The sequence below is a fragment of the Hydra viridissima genome, unplaced genomic scaffold (genome assembly GCF_058129835.1).
Source record: "Hydra viridissima isolate aposymbiotic clone 2 unplaced genomic scaffold, HvirCarnegie_v1 scaffold_3, whole genome shotgun sequence".
Classification (NCBI taxonomy): Eukaryota; Metazoa; Cnidaria; class Hydrozoa; order Anthoathecata; family Hydridae; genus Hydra; species Hydra viridissima.
The window spans coordinates 967581-988708 of record NW_028324302.1 but is presented as its reverse complement, the minus strand read 5'-3'; the positions used below and the strand labels follow the sequence as shown (position 1 = coordinate 988708).

The following is a 21128-nucleotide window of genomic DNA, read 5'->3' as shown; positions in this document are numbered from 1 at the left end:
GGAGGAGGTAATAGGCCAAACAATAGTATGCCTAAAATTAAAGTTTCGGCATGAACCCTCTTTAATGAATTTCTCTTGTAGTACCAAATAAGGTGAGTTGAAAACATGAGTTGTACTTTTTATATTGTCTAAGAAATGTTTTGACTTTGGAGAAGTACCTGACATAAGAGAGTTCAGTGATTCTGTTGGTGATGGAAGTGGAGGCAGTTTCACCTTGCCATTTAAACAGCATACCCCTGTTGTTAGCATCTCTTGCCCTTATTTCTTTAAGCCTGATTTGTCTTACTGCAAATGATTAACTGGCTCTGTTGGTACATGCACTTTCCATCTATCAGTCAGCCTGCTCTCTCGTTCTGCAGGTGTTTTATTGCTTCTTAATTTTAACATTTTTTTTTGCATTTTTTGAGATGTTCGTACAATTGTTTTTTTTTTATTAGGAAGCATATTGGAAAAGAATTACAGAGTGGTATACCACTTTTCTAGGAAAAAAGGTTTGTATAATAAATTTTCCACGAAATTTTATTATACAAACCCATCATGATGAACAACCTTTGTAAAAACAGTTTTTCAAAATTTTGCCTCTGTGGTACAACTGTAGAAACCAGGGTGGACCCTCACTAAATAAGTAACTCCAAAGTGTCAAAATTTTGAAACCGAACATTCGCTAAAAATTTTCCTATTAAATTAGGGGCTCTTGTCCAAGTTGGTTGAGATGGCTTGAGCTGTTTGGATTTGGGTAGCGTGCACATACATTCATACGTACGTACTTACGTACATACATACATACATACATACATACATACATACATACATACATACATACATACATACATACATACATACATACATACATACATACATACATACATACATACATACATACATACATACATACATACATACATACATACATACATACATACATACATACATACATACATACATACATACATACATACATACATACATACATACATACATACATACATACATACATACATACATACATACATACATACATACATACATACATACATACATACATACATACATACATACATACATACATACATACATACATACATACATACATACATACATACATACATACATACATACATACATACATACATACATACATACATACATACATACATACATACATACATACATACATACATACATACATACATACATACATACATACATACATACATACATACATACATACATACATACATACATACATACATACATACATACATACATACATACATACATACATACATACATACATACATACATACATACATACATACATACATACATACATACATACATACATACATACATACATACATACATACATACATACATACATACATACATACATAGTTTAAGTAATAACACAAATTGATGACAAAAGTTAAGGAAAGATAATTTAAATACAAAATAAGCCTACCAATTCTCATTTGACTAAACCAATCAGCTGAGATAGGCTTTAAAGAACTAGGACTTTCATCATTTTTCTTGAAAGCAACTGATAACGAATCATGAATTGTACCTTCACACATGAGAGCCTCAATATAGTATTTATTGTTTGCTTTTAAAATAATTTCTGCAGATTTTTGGTCTGATCTAAATTAAAACACCAAAAATATTACACATCAAAATTGTTACTATTTCTTTTAGATTGTTACAAAACTCAGGGCAAGAATTTATAAAAAAAAAAATACTATATCCTTAAATATTTATCTTACTGCAAGCTTGTATAATGAAAAAGAAATCTTCTATAACATGTTATCTAAAATGCATTCCTTTTTGATTGATTAGGATTATTTTTTATGATTTGATGCTAGCCATTAACAGTATTAATATACCATATATTATTATTACTCTGCATTATTGCAGCATTGCAATTATATCTAAATGCAGAATTTTAGCTATTTTGAAAAAAGTTTATTTAATATTTAATGATGTAATAAACATTAATATATGCTTCTTAAGTGATATCTTAAGATTGAAATCAGCCTTTTTGAAACTTTGATACCGATAATACTTGCTTAACACTCTAAAGGAAAAATATGCTAAAAATGAAAAATGAAAAAAATTGATTTAATATTAAGATAAATAAGTATTTGCCACTAGAATAGAGAACCTCCTTTTTTAAACTCAGATGCTGGGAGTGCAATTTATACTTTCACATTAATAAAAATAATAAATGACTAGGAACAACTGGAGATTTAAAAGTTTTATGAAATTTTTTGACTAGCAAAGAAATAGCTTGCAAAAGAAGAATTTAATATTTATAGATTAAGTCTGCAATTCCAAAAAGCCAATTTAAAAAGTATTATATAATCACTAAGACTTGAAAAAAGTTAAAAAACAAACTAATGGTAATTTTGCACCTTACATGGTATGCGACCGTTTACCTTTATATTTTTTAAAAAGTATAAATTATTAACAGATAAAACTTTACCAAAAAGAAGTTGTAAGCATGTTTAGTGCTTCCGCAAAAAGAGGACATATCAAGTACTGAAGAAGACTTAATTTCTGGTTTTTACACAAACTGTTTCTAAATAATAACTATATTTTTAATACATGTGCTCGGTAACTATCTTAGAAGATAAAAGAAATAAATTTTATGGCCAGCCAGGTTTGAACTAGTTTTGTATCAGATATCCAAGAACTGCTTCACACATCTTTATCATCATAAATAAAGTCATTGAAAATTTAAATGCTTTATAAGAATCACTGTCCTTTTTTTTATTATTTCTTTATATATTGTCAACTGAGTTTTGGTATATGATATAAGGTGATGAGTATTTCTTATACTAGAGAATCAAGTTGTGTAAGATTAACTTTCAGTACTTTCAACTTTCAGCACTTTAGCTACAGTACTTGTAACACTAAGCACTCTCAAACCGATACAATTATAATCTTACTTTTTTTATTTTTAGAGCTGGAACATGAAACTATAGCATTAAATCATTTTTTTAGGTCAGCCTGAGAAAAGCATGTTGCTTGACCGATCGTTGAGAATTTTACATTATAGTAACATTTGATAAGAAAACTAACTTTAACAAAAAGTTTAAGCAAGATCCCAACTCTATCAATCTAACAACCCAAAATTAAAGATTAACATTAAAACACGAATAAATAGATTCCGATGACTAAGAAACAAGAAAGTGAGAAAAAGAAGAAAGAGTCGGAATATTTTCATGATATTTTAATATTGAGAATTCTTTATTTATGAAAACGTTAACTAAAGATTTTTATTGCCGAAGAAATATTGCGCGTTAATTTTGTATTCAGCAAAAGTAGTCAGAGTGGTAACAATTCACCGAACAAGGAGGCGTTCTCACATCCTTACACACCCAATCCTCCTAACCTACAAACCACTAATACACTATCCCATAATCCTAAATAGCTACAAGCAATGAAGCCGCTTTTTGCAAGTAAACATGGTAAAATAGTTGACATGAACTGCCTCACAAACGCAAAACAAGCTTTTTCTAAAATGAAAACTTTTTGTATAATTTTATATGCTTTAAGAAGTTTCAGTTCTTTAGCAATGAGTAAGGGTTTTTTTAACAGCTAACTTTTTTATGTTGGTATATATCAGTTACAGAAACACCCTAGTTGATATTAAACCCCAAAATGGATTTTTCTACTTCTAACAATCTAACAATCTACTTCTTTAGTCAACGAAGTCTAGTCAATGTTATTTTTAGTCTTTATTTAATTGAGTTTACAACGGAGTTTAGAAGTACAGTACACTTTACTTCTAAACTTCGTTGTGAACTCCAATTTGTAACAAGAGTGTTTCTCTTAATTAATCTCAATAAAACAAGAATACACAAAATGTGTTTTATAATATACATTTTGAGTATTCTTGTTTTATTGAAATTAACTAAGAGAAAAACTCATGTTACAAGTTAGTTTTCGTTTTCTATTTCTATCTTATTTGCTTTGAGTTTCGTATTTTGAACTGGGGAAAACTGCAATAAAACAGCTTCACCTTTTTAATTATTATTTCGTTATTAGTAGTATTTAAAGGTAAGATTTTTTTTTTTTTAATTTATTTTTTAGCAATTTTTTTATACTGTTATAACAGTAAACTCAAACAAGTTATATGAAAACTTTTAACCAGTGAACATGTTGTTGAGCTTAAGAATGTTAGAATAAGGAAAGTCACTGCGTTTGATCCCACTTGAATTGTTTTTTTTACAACTTTTTACGAATTGATTGTAAACAAACGTTCTCATCTTTTTAGGTTATCGAAGATTAAACCCACTTTTTGGCTACTTTGATAAAAGTAAAGTGCTGCTCGGACAATTTATGAGTTATCGATGGGAACAAGCAGTCGTCAAAAAGAGCCTTATTTGGTGAATATGGCGGTTGAGGTAGGTCATACCAATAAAGCGCCTCCAAAGTATTTATGATAATATTATCGTTTTCAAAACCCCTGAAATGCTAAAAGACATGACAATTATGTTGTCATGTCTTTTAGCATTTCAGGGGTTTTGAGTTTCAACTCTTCGTTCAACTGCATCAATTGCTGGTCGCAATGTTCTCCAAATTCGTTAGGCCAGAGTAGCTCATAGAAGATCACTTCAAGCTTAAATCACCAGATATACAGCATTAGCTTCTTGCCACAAGTATTCTATTTTGCCTTTGAAAATTATGTATGTCAGAGGTTAGCCTAACATTTTCTGCAATTTGGATTGTGATAAACGATCAGCATTTCCGCTATTACAATTCGATACAGAAAACCATTCTATCTTCGCAGATATTGTTTTCACAAGAAAAAAATGTGAATAACGTTTCATGGCAGCAACCAATGTCCTTCAACTGCACCCTTTTTCAAATGAAAAAAGTAGCGCTCTCCACAAACTTTGTTTTGTTGAGACAATATTTGACATGAACTGAAGAGATTTAATCTTTTGAAAAAGTAGGATTACATGGTTATAAATGCTTTAAGATAAACTAACATTTTTCATACCATTTATCTTACCTGTCCCATCGCAGATATTGAACCCAGGTTTTTTGATGAATAATACTAGTTTTGTCACCAGGATCAATCCCTCCACTTAAATACAAATCACAAAAGTTATCACAAGAAATGTAGAAAGTGTAGCTCCCATCATATAATACTTGAAACCATCCTCTTACTCTCTGACAATAATACTCATCAAAATTTTGAGGAGCATTAAATTCATTTATAAAGTGGTAGCCGTCCGGATATTGAGGATACTTGGGGCTTCTTTCCAAATAAAAATATGTATCCAATGAATAGCCAATATTTAAGTAAATATCTCGAACCAAAACACCAAGATCTACATTTAAAAAAGAAAACAGAAGAAGTTTTAATCATATTTATATTCTTAGTACTGTGAGGAGGGAAAATGAGAAAATTATAAACATTATCTTTAAGTTTTTACCCTACTTAAACATATAACTATCGAAATAAGGAACGAGCGACTCAACCAAAACACCAGGTGGACAAACATGTTCAGTTAAATGAAAAATAAATAAGTCCACCATTAATGTTTAAAACTGCTTTTGCAAACACGACTAGAAATATAATGACGAGTTTAGTTAATAAAGTTCTAAAAAGCTCTGTGGCCAATCTGAGTCAAAGATTATTAAAAAGAAAACTAATAAAACCTGTTTTAATGAACCATGATTCAGAAGTTAAAATAAAAGTAGCAAAAGAAAAAGAAATCTAATATCTGTACAAGAATTCAAAATAAAATTTGCGGACAGAAAGAAAAGGAACGGTTGAAAAAATCCTTTACCCGTCTTTGGGAAGGTTATGAGAAGTGTTTTATTTTAAAGAGAGTTTTTGAAGATGTATTAAAAAGGAGTTTAAAGAGATTTTTAGTAATTCTCCATATGAGAGAATTCATTGAGAAAAGGTTTTCAAGAGAATTTAAAATGGATTTTATGAAAAATGAATTTTAAGAGATTTCGAAGAGGACTTTATGAGAAATTTGAAGATTTAATAATCAAAGAATTTTGAATTGTTAATGAGAACTTTATTAGAAGAGTTTATGGAAACTCTGAAGAGAACCTTATGAAAAGAGTTAGTGAGAAATGATATTTGAGTGACTTTATTTATGCGTTATTATCTGTATTTATCTGTTATTATTATTATTATTATTATTATTATCATTATTATTATTATTATTATTATTATTATTATTATTATTATTATTATTATTATTATTATTATTATTATTATTATTATTATTATTATTATTATTATTATTATTATTATTATTATTATTATTATTATTATTATTATTATTATTATTATTACTATTATTATTATTATTATTATTATTATTATTATTGTTATTATCATTATTATTATCATTATTATTATTATTATTGTTATTATTATTATTTTTATTTTTACTATTATTATTATTATTATTATTATTATTATTATTATTATTATTATTATTATTATTATTATTATTATTATTATTATTATTATTATTATTATTATTAATTATTATTTTTATCATCATTACTATTATCATTATTATTATTATTATTGTTATTATTAATTTTTTTATTTTTACTATAATTATTATTATTTTTATTATTATTATTATTATTATTATTATTATTATTATTATTATTATTATTATTATTATTATTATTATTTTTTTTATTATTATTATTATTATTATTATTATTATTATTATTATTATTATTATTATTATTATTATTATTATTATTATTATTATTATTATTATTATTATTATTATTATTATTATTATTATTATTACTATTATTATTATTATTATTACTATGTGACTAAATTATTTTTATTGAAAAGTCTGATGCTCCTTCTGCGCTCCTACCGTATTTGCGTTACCCACTGACAGCCCTACTTCTCATTCTATCACAAACTATATTTGCGCTACTGTCACACTCACAACGTTGTTGTCACACTATCTAAACTGAATAATCAGGATAAAACTTGGCCTCCTTACATCATTTCTGCAATTTGGTATGAAAAGTGTATAAAACTTAGTGGAAAGTCATAATCATGCAAAAAAATGTTAATTTAGTACTGTCAATAATTATTTTTTATCAAAACTTCTATATTATCAATCTACTTCACAGATAAAATGTTCCAATAAGCGATTTTAAAAAATTGCCACTCGCTCTATTATCTTCAAAATAATTCGAACAGGGAGAGGACGATTTCTCTAAGAGATTATTATATCATAACATCCTAATTTTCGCAATATATGAACAAAATTCCTCCGTATAGATCATTGAATTATTTACTTTTTTTATAATCGGTTAAATCAAAAACTAAATTTACATAAAAACAATGTCTCCTAGTTAAAATGGCAATTAAATAATGCAAAGTCTTTCAAGTTTAAACAAAATGATAGTTTTGCTCGAATTTTTTGAAAACATGTTTTTAAATTAAGTAAATTTAAAGCGTAAATTGAGGATATTAAAGTAATATTAACTCACTTTCACAAAATTTAAATTCGTTTAGCTTCCCAATGCTTACATTTGCTTTGAATTAATTTTTATTTAAAGATTATTTCTAAAAGTTTATTTAAATAGCTGTAATATTTAACGGTAACTATTTTGCGCTAAATTTTTTTTTAAAAAAATTATTAATTACACACTCTAGTAGAACAAACCTGTGGAGAGAGTAGCGTAAATATTAAAAAAGCTTCTTATTTTCCAAGTTAAAATAAGTAAAAATCTTCTTCATTAAAAATAATAAGAACTGAAGAAAGATGAATTTTGAAAATAATATTTATAACACTAGGAGTTGGATGACTTAAGGTTTGTCTTGAAAATTAATCTCTTGGGCTTCTGTTGCCCAAGGACTGTTGCAAAAAAAAAAGAAAAGAAACTTGAAGAGACGGAATCTCATGGGGCTGAGTTTGCTTTTTTTTGTAGTTTATTTTTATGGTTAAGAAGGCTCTTATACAAGTTTTTTTTGCTGTTTAAAAAAAGTTAACCGATGTACCTAATGACAATCATAAATTTTAAATCTTGCACATTATTAACTTTTTAAACTTCTCAAACAAAGTAAGTTTGATTTTGTGAATTTATAGCACCAAATTTTCAAAACACAAATTTGAAAATAAATTTAAAAAAAATAGATATCTTTCTTTACATATCAGGCATTTGTATTGCCTTAGATTCAGCAACAAACATAGCGAAATTTTTTTTTAAAAAAAAACGTTTATAGGCATAATATAGAAAAGACTATAAACATTTTTCTGAAATTCTTATTTGCTTAGGATTTACAGAAAGTTAAATTTTATTAAGTTTTTACTGTAAAATTAGAGTAAAAAAATGTTTCATTTTGCTACCACCCTTTTAAGGTACTTGAAGGAATGTTGCGATACTGAGCTTTGGTATCAAAGAAGATTAGAATCAGCAAAATCTCAAACTTATATAATTATGTCTCTCAAGATATGACAACATAGGTCATTATAAGACCCAATATTCGCTTTAATTTATATTAAGGGAAAAGGGGAGTTGACAACCATAGCTATGTAAAAAATCTGAGTTACTGTAAAAACTTTTGATTGACTTTTTGAATATATGATGTGCATTTACTTAAAGAAGTAATTTTGCTTCGGTCTTTCGTTTAGTTAAAGAATTATTGATGTTTGATATATAGAATATATTTTATTGTCTTTTAAAAATTAGACTCTTATATAACTTTGATTTGATGATGTTCTTCTTTGTCAACTCTCCTCGTAAACCATTTGAGCAAAATATTCCAAATACTTTTTAATGTTTATGCTGGAAGCACATTTGATGTGTTAGACTCCTTTTCAACATAATTATTACATTTGTCTCTCCAATTAAACAAATCTTTAAAGAAATGACATCTTGCTAAACTGATTAGGTCGTTTTTCATAACATTAATTAATATAGATTGATGTGTTAATTGCTGCAGCCTTGGAAGTACAAAAAAGCTGTATACTTGTAGACTTAACAATGTGTTATAATGCATGATGCAATACTTTATTATTTTATAAACATATTAACTGCCTTTTGCATCACGCAGTATTTTGTAAAACTTTTTTACTTTATTACTTGTTTTATTGTATTGAATAAATAAACATTATCAATAAAGTAATAATATTACTTGTGTTTATAATATTTCTCATTAAAACTATTATCTTGTAAGTTGATAAATAGTTAATATACATGGTACATTTATTTACAAATTTTCATACATAATTCAACAGCATTTAGGAAAAAAGGAAGTCATGTCTAATAATAATTTTTATTACCCTTAACCTTTATTTTAAACTATGTTGACTACTTCGTTAAAAATACGTTGAAACTAATAGGATTTTATTTCATCAATCTGTACTTAACATATTTAACCTAATTTTTTATTATAAACAGATTGATTGTGTTCAAGAGCTTTATATTTTTCAGAGACATAGCTTGTATTTAAGAGTTTAAATTGAGATTCTTAATTGTACTTTTGTATAGATACAGAAATTAATTGTTGCTCTGGAAATAATTATGGAGTAAGTTATGTATAATCTAATACCAATGTTTGACATTTTCAAAAACATTATTGTTAAGACAAAGCAAACTCGTATAATAAAACGACACTTATAATAACTAACAAAATCTCAGAGCCTACAGCAACATCGAAAAAAATACAGTTGAAAACTGTAGCTGTAAGTGACTGATCAATAAAATAGTTTCTAGAATATCGCATGTCATAAATTACTTAACTCAAACTGCACATAGATTCGTATTAGAAATAGGTATTTTAGCCCTCCTAATCCTAACTTAAGATGAATAATGATGATAAACAAAGCCTCATGATGCTTGATATAAAAGACTATAAAGACATAAAAAAAAGTGTACCTTGAGAAATGTTTGCTTTTAAGCAAACGTTAAATCATTTCGAAAAAAAAGAACATAATCAAACTAAAAAGGACTAGAAATAGTAAGTTTTTGACTGGTAAAAAACTTTAAAATTTTTTTTAAAAACATTTTTCACTTCAAAATTTTTGAAGAAAAAATATGAAAACCAAAGCCAAAACATCAATAACACCTCAACCAAATGTAAGACCGAAGCAAAATTACGTTTAAAAGAAAATACATATCTTTGAAAATATCGATATTAAAAGCTTTTTTACAACTCATTTTTCTCTAAAGGTTGTCAACTTCCTTTTTTCTTATTATGACTGAATGTGTAAATTCGATCTTTAAACAAAACTTGCCTTTTCTTGAGAGAAATAAAAATGTAAGTTTTGGATTTTACAAGTTTTGAACTTGTTTGGTACCAAACCAACTTTAAGCGTCGCAAGATTACTGCAAGTAATCTTGCGACGCTTAAAGTTGCTAAAAGCTAAAAAGTTTCCTTTTACCATTACCTTAAAAAGGTAATGGTAAAAGGAAACTTTTTTTACTCTCCTTTTTTCATTTAAAGTTAAATATATTTCAACTTGCTGCAAATCCTAAAGGTATAAGATATTAAGGAAAAAAGTTTACAGTTTTTCTTAACTTATCCCATTAAACGTTTGTGCTAAGATTCATTTTTCACATAATTATATCATAAACTTTTTCAAGAATGTCTAAATTATGCAGATTAAATCAAATTATGGGAGCAAAAATAATAAAAGGTTTTATAGAAATAGACATACTGGAAACTTATCTGTCGAAAAATGATAGTCTTTTTTTTAACACTTCATCAAACTAATCTACACGATCCAAATTGATAGAGAAAATTTAAACCACAGGAAAATACAAAAAGAAACCCGTTGGTTATTGTATTGTTAATGATAACATTTTATCTAGTGATAAATAGACTATGTTGTAAAATAGGGCAGAGTTGGGTAATATGGATAGAAGGTTTAAGATGGATATATTCAATAAGTATGCATGGAATAAGTTGTCTATACATAATGTTGAAATTTGGCACTTCCCAACAGTTTACACATATAATTTATATATTTATGCTCACTTTTGCTTTTGTCAAAACTTAAACTTTTGACAAAAGCAAGGGCTAAGATCTTTCTCTAAAAATATTGACCGAATTTTTTGAGTTATAATTTATTTAATAGACGACATTTTATCTTTAATTTAGATGAAACAGGTTTACAGACAAATTGTTCTGCTGGAAAAATCGTTGTTCGCAAAATATCAAAAACAGCCTATTACCTTGCCCCATCATGTGTTAAATCAATCTGTACTGCACTGCTTTGTGGATCAGCAGATGTGTCAAAATGGACCAGAAAATACAATGTAATGAAAATACAGTGTAACAAAATCAGTCTGGAAGGAGGACTTTTTTTTGGAAAGTTGGATTGATATGTTTACACTACATATAAAGAGTATGAAAAGCCTGTGTTGGTTTTTTCGCTCCGTTGAAACGCTATTGCAGGAAAATACTTAAAAATTGATTAAGAGAAAGCAAACATAAAAATGTTGATAAGTGTGTATTTCCAACTTTATTAAACGCTCTTGTCAGTAAGATAGATAGCAAACATCTGAAAAGTGGTTTTAATGGTAGTGGTCTTTATCCTGTTGACAAATCAAAACAATGAAGAAGGTAATAAATATGGAACCGAACTGTGATGAAGAAGATAAGTGTAATGATATTGAAGATAACGTTGTAAAAAACCTACCGAGACCAATTGAGTCTGTACTTACACCAAGTTCATGTAAAAAAAACACGTAGAGCACGTGTCCTGGAAAAAAAAAAAGGGAAATTTTAACAGCACAAGAAGTTGTTGCCAGGTTACAAGAAGAACAGAAGGAAAAAGATGAAAAGAAGACTGGGTCTGTAAAAAATTAAACTAAGGAGTATAACCAATACAGCTTTGACATTTTAAATACATGAAAAGAGATAAATGTGATACATATATTAAATATAAAATGTGTATCCATATTACCATATTATCCATATTAACCCACCAGTGGGGTAGTATGGATATATTAAAGCTGTTGTTAAAAAAGGATTAGTGACTTATTGAAAATATATTATAAGTAGGGAGTATACAATAACTTATATATATAAAAGTTATTGTATACAATAACTTATATATATATATAAGTTATTTTATACTCCTTGAATGTAAAGAAAAGTAAGAAAAGTTTTTATGGTGGTTATTAACTAAGAAAAAAAATCATTTTAAAAATAAAAATATTTAAAATTCTATCCATTTTACCCAATCTTACCCTAATGTTCGCAATTTTATTTGGTTTAGTGCATTTCTTTAATCACCATATTAAGAAGTTTAGTTTTTGTAAATATTCTGTATTCGGTTTGTAGATTAGTAAGTTGCTAACAATGTGCATTAAGTTCAAATCTTATATACTTTAAATTATTAGTATAATACGGCCTATTAATCAGTTTCTTTCAAATTTATCCTTTAACCCAGACTATTACCCAGACAGATTTGTGGAAAAACTTTTTTGATCATTTATTTCATAAAGTTTATTTTGTAATAAAAAAAATCAGGCTTTTATTCCAAAATGTCAAATGATCTCCTTTTGAAGTTATAAACTGTTGAAGTTATAAAAAAAAGACGTTTGTTGTTTAACCAGAGATCGCAGCAAAGTTTTACACCAATTGAATAGGAAATACAAAGTTTGAGCACTCACCATTGATTCGTCAAAAACCCAATGGATTATTTACAACTCTCCCATTAGAGTCCAATAAGTTAAATACGACCAATAATAATAACCACAAAATAAATTAAGACCGTAGAGCTGAAACCTTAACACTAACCTTTTCCTTTGCTCGAAATATTTATGCTTCTCATGGTACCAGTGACTGAGTTGTTCCATGGGTTAGAAGCATATACATTAACATCCTCAAACGTTCTTGAAGTATTATAAATTATGGACTGAATTGTTTTCCCATTTATGCTAATAGAGCTGTTATAACGGAGATTCCCAACGTGTAAGTGAGATATTTTTACAGATTGTTCTACCCAAAGATCCAATCCAATCCAAAAATTTAAACTATCATTTGTTGAACTGATATATTCTACTGGGTTTGATGTAATCCATACTGCAAATATCCTGTTTCCGTCTTTAGAAATGAAATCAATAATGTTGTACATAGGCATGGTATTCGTTAAAATGTTGGTCATCAATATAAACGAAACAACATAGTCTGCATGAATGGTCTGCAATGTTGTGATATTATTTGACTTCTTTATGTCAACTTTTCCAGGTAAAATAACTATATCTGAAAAAGAATAGCCAATTATAAGAACCTTTAAATCCTAATACTGTCTTAAAGAAGATAAAGTTTTTAGAGATTAATTTTGAACTTAAATAAAAATTTATATGTCATCAAGTTGTAAACCACACACTATACACTGAGCTTAATACACTCTTTCTCTATAGAAAATTTCTTAATCTTCTTTGGCATAGTATTTCCTTAAACCAAGAACGTAAAATATTTCTTTATCGTCCTTATTTTTATAAAAATTTCAAAAAAATCTCGTGAACAAATCAATTTGCAATTGGTCAATAACCAATTGACATCTTTATGTGATTTTGTTTAATTATAATTAAAACTTCTTTAAAAAAGTAACTTATAAATAACTTAGAGGGTTAAAGATTTACTGAATTTTTTTCTCCCTTATCCGTCATTAAAAGTTTATAAATTAAAATGCAAGTTTTAATATGCAATTTTTTACTTTGAAAGATCAAGGTGATTAAACTTCCTGAATGTTCAATTTACCCCCAGCTGGAACAATGTGAACACCTGGGTAAAATAATTATAAGTGAAGTTTTTTTTTTTGCATCCAAAAAATTTCTATAATCTTTGTGTTTTTTGAATCGCATTTATATGTAGTTATATAAAAAAAAATCCAGATTAACATGTATCATAATTAATGTCATCCGTTTCAAAAATCAAAAACATTCAATTTATTATTTCAAAAGCATCTTCAAAAAAACTAAATCCTACAACCATGTTATAAATTAAAAACGCTTTTTGTTAAGAATAATACGTTAGTTTGAATGGTTTTAATTCATAATAATTTACATTGTGCGGCTTAAATTTATAATATTAAACAGGATGCAGCCATGTATTAAATCTCCTACCGTTCTATATCACATGAAGAGGTCGTGATTTAAATCCTATTCTTTTCTATATATATATAAGAGTTATTATAAAAAGTGACAAATTTATCAGTGGCACAAATATTTGTCTCTCTTGTTCCCTGAGCGCTTCTTTTAAACAAACTGCAAATGTTTAAACGTTAAAAAATATAAACTAAAAGCAAGATAAAAAAACATACAGTTCAACACTTACATTGCAGAGTTCTGTTTATAAGCACCATTGTAACCTGATAGAAAAACAAAAGTCATTCATAACTTTTTAGTTATTTTATTGCTTTCTTATTACTAGTTCTTTAAGCATCATAAATTTGACATGTAATAAACTCGTAGGCGCTCTCAGTCGGTAAGTTTCCCTCGTGGTTTATTCTATAATTCAATTTTTGCATAAAAATACCTAATAATTCTTTACGCCATTGATAAACAGTAAGATGTAAAACTGAAAATGAAATATGATTAACAATGTGAATAATATCAAACAGCTATTTATAGCTTAAAAATAATAAGTTCAAATCTTTTGTTGAAATCTTGTTAAAAACCAAATGTTTAGTTAAAATCTAAATCGTTACTCGTTTCTTTTTTGAGAAGGAAATACGGCAATGCCTTTCTATATTTTTATCATCCGCAGGTAAAGTCTAAAAAATATGACGATATTAATTGTAATAATTTCGAGAAAGATATCAGGGGGATGAAGTGAGCACATTTCTCATTAGCTCTTGGAGAACAAAGGAAAATTAATTTTTTTTTTTTTTAGATATACATTTGAAGCAATTAAATCAATAGAAAATGGTTGCTTTAAAAATATACTTTGACGAAAGCGATTGTTTACGATAATCATTTATGTAAAAGTTAAAAAAAACTTATGCTTATCATTTCAATCTTTTCAAAACAAAAGTTGTCCTCAAATTTAACTTTTCGCTTTTTTATTATTGCATAAATATGAGTTTTAGTTTTACAGCTGTACTTTCTTTAAAAGGAGAAATCAACAACAACGCGCTTTTAACTCTTGAGAGACTGGTCATTTACAAATTACTTGACTTACGAGAAATCAGTCGCTTTACATAATGAAATTGAATGAGAAAATCATTTGGCTTCATCAACTATTTGTTAAAAACAATTTAAATAAACCCATTAAAAATTAAATCAGAAGCAAAAAAGTTTTAAACGAAAACGTACCAGAATTAAGAATTTTTCAAACATTTTGTTTTTAAAAATACATTAACTTTTATCTTTTAATGCATTTTCAACCTTTGCAGTTAGTGAGGATGATTATTTTTTTCTTCGCTTAAAAAACGTTTTTTGCAGCCTGAAATATTTATTTGAAGTTTGTAACAGCTTAATACAAAATTTAAATATTAAAGAAGTATTTTTCGAATTCATATTTAATATTTTTTAAATATTACAATTTTAGAAGAAAAAGAAGAAAAATAAAGGATCTATGGTAGAATAGTGTTCTAAAATGAGAACAGATTATTGTTGATCTCTAAGAGAGGTTCTTTATTCATCTTTTTTTTTTTTGGTGTTTATTCATTAGATTGTTTTTAATAACTGTAAATAATGATTGTATGTATAAAAAACAACTTTTTAGTTTAAGCCCGTTGAAGTAACTCAGCGTCCTAATAACTCACTACTTCAAGTGAGCTTTTCTTGAATGTGTTACAACTCTTGCAATAATGCGAATCAAAGTTCCAATAGTGCGATAGTTCAAAGTTCGCAATAATGCGAATCAAAGTTCAAAAGCCAAAATTAACTTAAGATAAATAAAAAAATCATAGTTTATGAAGAAAATTTAGCATTAAACCCAGAGCAATTATAACGTGGCATAATTTTGCAAGAAACACATAAAAAAATTGTTGCCCTCCTTTGCCCAGTAATTGTTTCAAATAAGCTTCGTCTTGTTTAGTCTAAAATAAAAGAAAAGAGCAAATGACAGTTTAAAACTGTCGTTTAAGTAATGAATGTTTCCAGGAATTGATATTTCCAGGTTTAATGTCACATTAAAGAGTCCCGTTTTTACAAACTTTATCATTTCTTAAGATTAATATACCCTTTCTAAAATCATTTTCTGATATATCCCTTCAATTTTCTTTAAAAGGTTTTCAGAATAATATTTGAAACTCTATCTAAATGAATATAAAACCTCCTTGTGAATTTATCTTCTACTATACAGTCTTTTAGAATTTTCGCAAAAAAATTTCAACGACTTTGCTCTTTTATTAAAGCACTTCTGCATATAAATATTCTAAGAGAGAGCTCTGATATTTTCATCAAATCTTTTAAAAAGCAAACGTGTCGTATTTTGAGTTTAAAATAAAGTTAACAAAAAAGAATTTTCATTCGGCCGAATAATGAAATTATGTAAACTTATACATGCTATTAGTAGCTGAGATTTTTTCTACTTTAATAAACTTCTATACTAGAAAAAAATTTACTAAATCAGAAAAAATACGATTGTTAGTTCGAATCAAGTTAATTAAACACTATTTCAAGCATTTTTAGCTATTTTTAAAAAAGTAATTTAACACAAAAATTATTATTTTTGCGCCAACAAGCAAAAGCTGATCTGGACTTATGAAAAAACCTCCAGAAGTACAACACATGTCCCTCAGTGGAATAAGATGTGGACTTTTGTACTTTTTCTTTAGCAAAATGACTTCAACTTTGCTGAAGAAAAAGTTAAAAAGTCATTCTTCCGGCCTTCAACTAACCAAATCTAAAGTCAATTTATGAAGAAAAAGTGCAAAAGTGTCACAGCGATTGCTTCCCCAAAACACAAAGAATTTACCACAAAAAGTCTCAAAAAAAGTTAAGCATAGATTATACAGGGACATCTATCGTTGCAGATGCATTGTTTCACATTAAGCTATGAAAAATGATAATCAAATAAACGTTAACATTGTTTTTTCACAAAATTTCAAGCGGTTTTCATTTTTTGATCTCATCCTACAATATAGCATTCCATAGCAAGATAACTCAATATTACTTCAATTGCTAGGATGTAAAACTTATACGTTTTGAGTTTGTTTGTTGTTTATATACAAATGAAGATAACTTCAGATTTCAATAAACCAAAGGGTTCGATAAAGAAACCAAGAAACTAACATAGTTAGAATTTGGATACCGTTGAAACTTATTGATCATTGCTTTTTCATGAAAAAGGTATGACCCATTGTGTTCCAATTACAAATTGAAGAGCTATGAATTTCTTGCATGGCCTTCCCAAAGAAAATTTCCGTGAAGAAATTTAGTAAAATATTTTGTTGTAAAAATATACTCACTTATGTCAATGAAATCTATTCAGCCATTTGATCGTTCAATCATGTTGTTACTGAGTCTGATGCGTTCGTTTTCGGGAGACTTTGGTATATTCACTGAAAGTTACAGTTCTAGTTAAGATCTTAAACTTCGGTAGAATGGTTTTTAGAAGATGAAGAGCACTCTCGCTCTCTTTGAAGAAGGATTTGAAAGAGTTAGCCTTAGTGTCTCAACCTTTGACGAACCGCAGCAACCTGAAAGAGGCATTCGTTTGCATTGGTTTATACATCCCAGCTAGCCTATACAGACGGGTCCCGTACGGTATTGAACCGTACGGGACCCGTCTGTATAGGCTAGCTGGGATGTAGCTTTAATGTTTCATCAATTCTTAAAGCAACTAATTATGGCAAAATTATTTTATTATGATTCTATGATAATAGCCTTTATACAAAAGTAATTTAATTTGTAATATTGTAAGGTTTGGCTATTTATTTAACTGCAATTATGTTAACAAACATCATATTTATTGAATTTATTTTTTTGAATGAATAGTACCTAACTAAGTTAATTTATTAACGAAGACAGTTTTATCTGTCTGCAGCACAATGTATGCTATTGTTTCATTTGATAATGAAAAGGAGACAGGCTTTATTCCCTTGAACTGGTTAGCGAGCCCAGTTGCCACTAACAATATAGGAAAATTGATTGAAGATAGAACAGTTCTTCAGTGTTATTGGCCACCATGGAAAAATACCACCAAGGTCACCAAAGCCATTAGGGATCGAATTGATCCGTGCACTGATTGGGTGCAGTATAAGATGAGACTGTTGGGTTTAGCAGGTAAGTGTTTTATTATTGTTATACAAAACTGATATTTTAACCATAGAAATTAGTAGACTGCTAATTGTAATTTAAAAAACTAAAATTGGTATATGAAGTTTGTCAGAGCAGAAAACTTAAAGTTTTATTTTATTTGATCTGTTTATAATACTTAAATTGTGTATTTTAAAATAGGATTTTGATTTATTTTATTAGAAAGTGAAAAAGAAGCTCGAGAAAAATCAAAGAGGGCTGAGGATTCTTCTAATATTAAAAAACGGTACAAAGCGGTTGAATAATCATTATTAACTGTAGTATTGCATACAATAAACCTGTAAGCTTATTTTAAATATAATTAGCAAAAAAAGATTATATTGTGAATAGATATGCAATATAAAAATTAAGTTATATTTGTGTATGCTGGTTTGTGATAGATCTAAGCCAATGCAATTAGTTGATGAAGATGAGGAAAGGGAAGAGCAGGGCGGTAGTGATCATGGTGAGGATGATGAAACTGATAGTGATACTGATTATCAAACCAGTTTTCACCAGAGGTATTAACTTTTTTGTTGCTGAAAAGTGAAAACGTTTGTAAATAGAAGAACTAGTAGTTAAGTAGGACCTAATATGTAATTAATTTTTTAGTAGAAAAGCTCACAGTAACAAAAAGAAAAGGATTGAAACATTAGTCCAACAAAAGCAACTATTCACCAGACCAGTGGCACCCATTTTCACATGTATGTATTCCATTATCTTAAATTTTTGTGTATTTTGTTTTTTATTATTATTAAGTTTATTAAACAAATAAATTTCGTTATGAAAGTTAACCTGTTGATTATGTGAAGATAGGAAAGCAAGGTAGAAGTCTGGATTGAGGTAACTGCCTCTGTGAAAAATTGAAATGATAGAAGACTACAATAGTTTGCCTACATGAATTAATACGTCTCCTAACATATGACTTGGGTATTTCTTTTGTACATCATTTTAGCACGTCAACAAGGGGGACAAGATGTGCAAGCTGTTGGTGATGAATTAGAGCGTGATTGGTCTGTGAACTTGCTTCCTATGGGGGCTGATGGTCCATCTGGTAGTGTTCAGCCAGGCACTTCATCATTTTTGGTGTCTAGTACACCTAGCAAGATCGCTTTCAAAGACTTCAATGTCAACAACTGCAGCTCGAAGCAATTCTTTTTTATCTGGAGGCAAGTTACTATATTTTATTGTAATGCTGCTTTTTCTCATTCAATATTTCTGCTCACTAATTAGATGTTCATTAGAGTGAAAATGCAAATGGGTTATATACTTTAAACAATTTAAGAACTGTCATAACATTTTTTGGCTTTTTTACACCATGTACATGTTTCTTGATTTTCAGTTGAATCGGAACCTACGTCTATAACCGTCTTACATAAGCTTATCTTGAAGACCCTTGCCTATCAAGAAGAAATTAAACAAACTCAAAAAATTCATTCTTCAATTCTGCATAACCTTCAAAGACAGCTGAATGCTGGTCAAGGCCTAGCTGAACAGGAACTTCCGGTGACACTCACATTTCCTATGGACATCGACAGGGATGAAATGACTGATGGTACTAAGCTTCCAGTGGATGTTGCGAACTCAAAAGAACAGCTATTGAAGGATGTTTCGTTGCAGAAACTTTTGGTAAATTTGTTGCAATTATTTTACAATAGGTATTTGAATAGTTGTTACTATATATAAAAAAAATGCTCCAGAATTTTATATATTTGCATATAATTGGGTTCTAATTATATTTTGTAGTCCCAAGTTCTTGTCGGTAATGGTGGAGGCAGCTTCACACAATTTATCAAGCGAAACATGGCCTATTTAATGACACCTAAGCTAGCGCGACAGTGTAACTTGACGGGCCAACGGAGCAAAATTAAATTTCAAGCACTGCCACACTTTCAGATTTTGTTTAGTAAGTATTCACTTCAAATTTGTATACCCTCATTTAACAGCAACGTATTAATCTAGATTTTTTTAGATCACAATGTTTAGCCCAGAAAAGTTATATTTGCTAAATGATGTAATAATAATAAATTAACATGTATACCACAGCATCAACATAATAGTTTTTTATGTATTTAGGTGCTGCTAAACAAAACTTTGCCACTTAGGACATAACCAAGGAGATGCTAGAGAAGGAACTTTCTACGTGGTTTGGAAATTCACGGGACCGTGGTGAAGGGGGCCGAAAACCGAAAGGGAAGAACGCAACGGAAGCCAATAATATAGTACAAGTGCCTGATGGTGCAGCTACAAATGTTGAACAGTGAACAATGTTTTGTGATCTAGCATCAGTTAAGAGCTCACAAACTGTTTGCCATTGTTTAAGTTATGATTGATTGAAAATAGTGCACAATGTGATCTGTTTTTAAGCACTGTATACATTATACTGGTTTTTCCAGCCTGTAAATACATTTGCCTTATAGCACACAGAATCTGATTTCAAATACTCTTATTTGTTTAATTCAGTTAAACTCATTGAAAATCTTGTTAGCTAATTGTTATTACTTGTAAGCATTCATGTGTATTTCTTAGTATGCTTTCCATCAGTTATGACTTACAGTAATGCAGTATTGTAATTTGCATCATTTGTATACTATATGATAGTAATGATGCATTTTTTTTGAAAGCTTGATGGTTTACGACTTGTATATTGTTTTTGTTTTTTTTAAATAGACTCTTGCACACAGTAAACTGCTTACCAGTTTTAGCAATTATTTTTGGCAGTGTTATTATTTCCATTAATAAAATGCATTTTATCTGCCAGCAATATAGCTACAGGACTTAGTAAAGTGAAATAGTGATAATAATAATAAAAATAATAATAAAAAAAAAAAACAATAATAATAATTATAATAATAAAAATAATAATAATAATAGTAATAATAATAATAATAATAGTAATAATAATA

At 28.1% G+C, this 21128-nt stretch overlaps 2 protein-coding genes and 1 pseudogene across 14 annotated transcripts in view; 2 read left to right on the top strand and 1 right to left on the bottom strand.

The window, feature by feature from the left end:
• LOC149890529 (uncharacterized) overlaps positions 1-15423 on the bottom strand; it is a 58996-nt gene extending 43573 nt beyond the window's left edge. For 6 of the 11 annotated variants that reach the window (XR_016450806.1, XM_090082164.1, XM_090082166.1 and 3 more), the window contains exons 1-5: positions 15292-15411; positions 14312-14345; positions 12770-13234; positions 5018-5339; positions 1463-1638 (exon numbers count right to left, since the gene is read on the bottom strand). Coding sequence is in view for 10 of the 11 variants with exons in the window: in XM_090082164.1 (XP_089938290.1) it covers positions 1463-1638; positions 5018-5339; positions 12770-13234; positions 14312-14345; positions 15292-15315 (1021 nt within the window). In the remaining variant the exon portion in view is untranslated. Of the gene's footprint in view, positions 1-1462; positions 1639-5005; positions 5340-12769; positions 13235-14297; positions 14346-15291 lie in introns of all 11 variants that reach the window. The other 5 variants (XM_090082165.1, XM_090082167.1, XM_090082168.1 and 2 more) reach the window with 4 other exon arrangements.
• On the top strand, positions 10607-11870 carry LOC149890530 (uncharacterized; annotated as a pseudogene).
• Positions 15424-17753: 2330 nt separating the features above from the next.
• Positions 17754-20841, top strand: LOC145181862 (uncharacterized). Of its 3 annotated transcripts, none has more exons than XM_090082486.1 (7): positions 17754-18210; positions 18406-18469; positions 18624-18743; positions 18835-18926; positions 19178-19880; positions 19969-20128; positions 20299-20841. In XM_090082486.1, exons 1-5 carry the CDS (start codon positions 17976-17978, stop codon positions 19453-19455), a joined length of 789 nt encoding a protein of 262 aa, XP_089938612.1. In that variant the 5' UTR covers positions 17754-17975; the 3' UTR covers positions 19456-19880; positions 19969-20128; positions 20299-20841. The 3 variants fall into 3 exon arrangements, with proteins under 3 accessions (XP_089938612.1, XP_089938611.1, XP_089938610.1); XM_090082485.1 differs by having other exon boundaries at positions 19178-19851; positions 20299-20831; XM_090082484.1 differs by lacking the exon at positions 17754-18210 and having other exon boundaries at positions 18464-18523; positions 19178-19851; positions 20299-20823.
• The last annotated feature ends 287 nt before the right edge of the window (positions 20842-21128 follow it).

Bases quoted from the DNA above. Each gene is read 5' to 3' on its own strand.
- LOC145181862 (XM_090082486.1), top strand. From the start codon at position 17,976: ATGTATGCTATTGTTTCATTTGATAATGAAAAGGAGACAGGCTTTATT. The intron at 18,211-18,405 runs GTAAGTGTTTTA...TTATTTTATTAG, and splicing joins GAGACTGTTGGGTTTAGCAG to AAAGTGAAAAAGAAGCTCGA. The intron at 18,927-19,177 runs GTATGTATTCCA...ACATCATTTTAG, and splicing joins AGTGGCACCCATTTTCACAT to CACGTCAACAAGGGGGACAA.